The sequence below is a fragment of the Myotis brandtii genome, unplaced genomic scaffold (assembly GCF_000412655.1).
Source record: "Myotis brandtii unplaced genomic scaffold, ASM41265v1 scaffold724, whole genome shotgun sequence".
Lineage (NCBI taxonomy): Eukaryota > Metazoa > Chordata > Mammalia > Chiroptera > Vespertilionidae > Myotis > Myotis brandtii.
Genome location: NW_005370857.1, coordinates 88178 through 88976, shown reverse-complemented (window position 1 = coordinate 88976; position 799 = coordinate 88178). Strand labels below are relative to the sequence as shown.

At 58.7% G+C, this 799-nt stretch overlaps 1 protein-coding gene across 1 annotated transcript in view; it reads right to left on the bottom strand.

Annotated features, from left to right (window-relative positions):
- Positions 1–374, bottom strand: part of CREB3L2 (cAMP responsive element binding protein 3-like 2) — a 119798-nt gene extending 119424 nt beyond the window's left edge. The window contains exon 1 of the mRNA XM_005882500.2: positions 197–374. Coding sequence (XP_005882562.1) covers positions 197–374 — 178 coding nt within the window. The remainder of the gene's footprint in view (positions 1–196) is intronic.
- Between the last annotated feature and the right edge of the window lie 425 nt (positions 375–799).

The window sequence follows — 799 nt, the reverse complement described above, 5'->3', positions numbered from 1 at the left end:
TCCGGCTCCGCGCGTGAGTGCGTGTGCGCGCGTGTGTGCGCGTAGCTTGTGCACTGAGGAAGGAAACGTTCGCTCCCCCGCCGGAGAGAACGGCCCAGGGCTCCCGTCCCGGGTGCTCGGAGACCTGAGAACCCCCGGGGGAGACAGGCAGTCGAGGGATCGGGCCGAAGGCTGTAGGGGTTAAAGTTGCGTGTACATCCACAGTGAAGGTAGGAGAACGGCTCTCGCCGCAAGAAAAACCCCTCCTCGGTGAGCCCACTTCCCACTACCGCTCCAGACACAAACTTTGAGTCTCCCCAGAGCTCCTCAGCCCGACTCTGGGACCCACCCACGACTCCACCTCCGTCCAGGGCAGTGACCAATAGGATACGCATCTCGCCTTCACTACCCAATCAGAAGTCTTCTTCTCCGCCCGTCCCGCCCCCAAAGGCTGGGGCCGCAGACAGTCTAGGCCCCGGCTTTGGAATGTGGGCGGGCGGTGCCATTGACGTCATCGGGGAAACCCCTCCCGCCGGAAAGCAGGCGGCAGCAGCTGTCTGCGGAGCGAACCAATGGAGTGCTCGAGTCGGTGATGGCCTGGTGTTGGGGCCAATGAAAATAGGGCTTCTCGGAGGGCCAGCCAATCGAATAGCGACAAGAATACCTTTTTATAAAAGGAGGAGGATGAGCTCAGGCTCCCGGTGAATACTCCACAAGAAGTTAGCACACCGCATCTAGAGGAAAAGGGAGTGCTCTGCGGGAAGATTTGTATATTGTCCTATTTTCAAGTAAATTCGCTCATTTGAGTGTTTCAGGATTT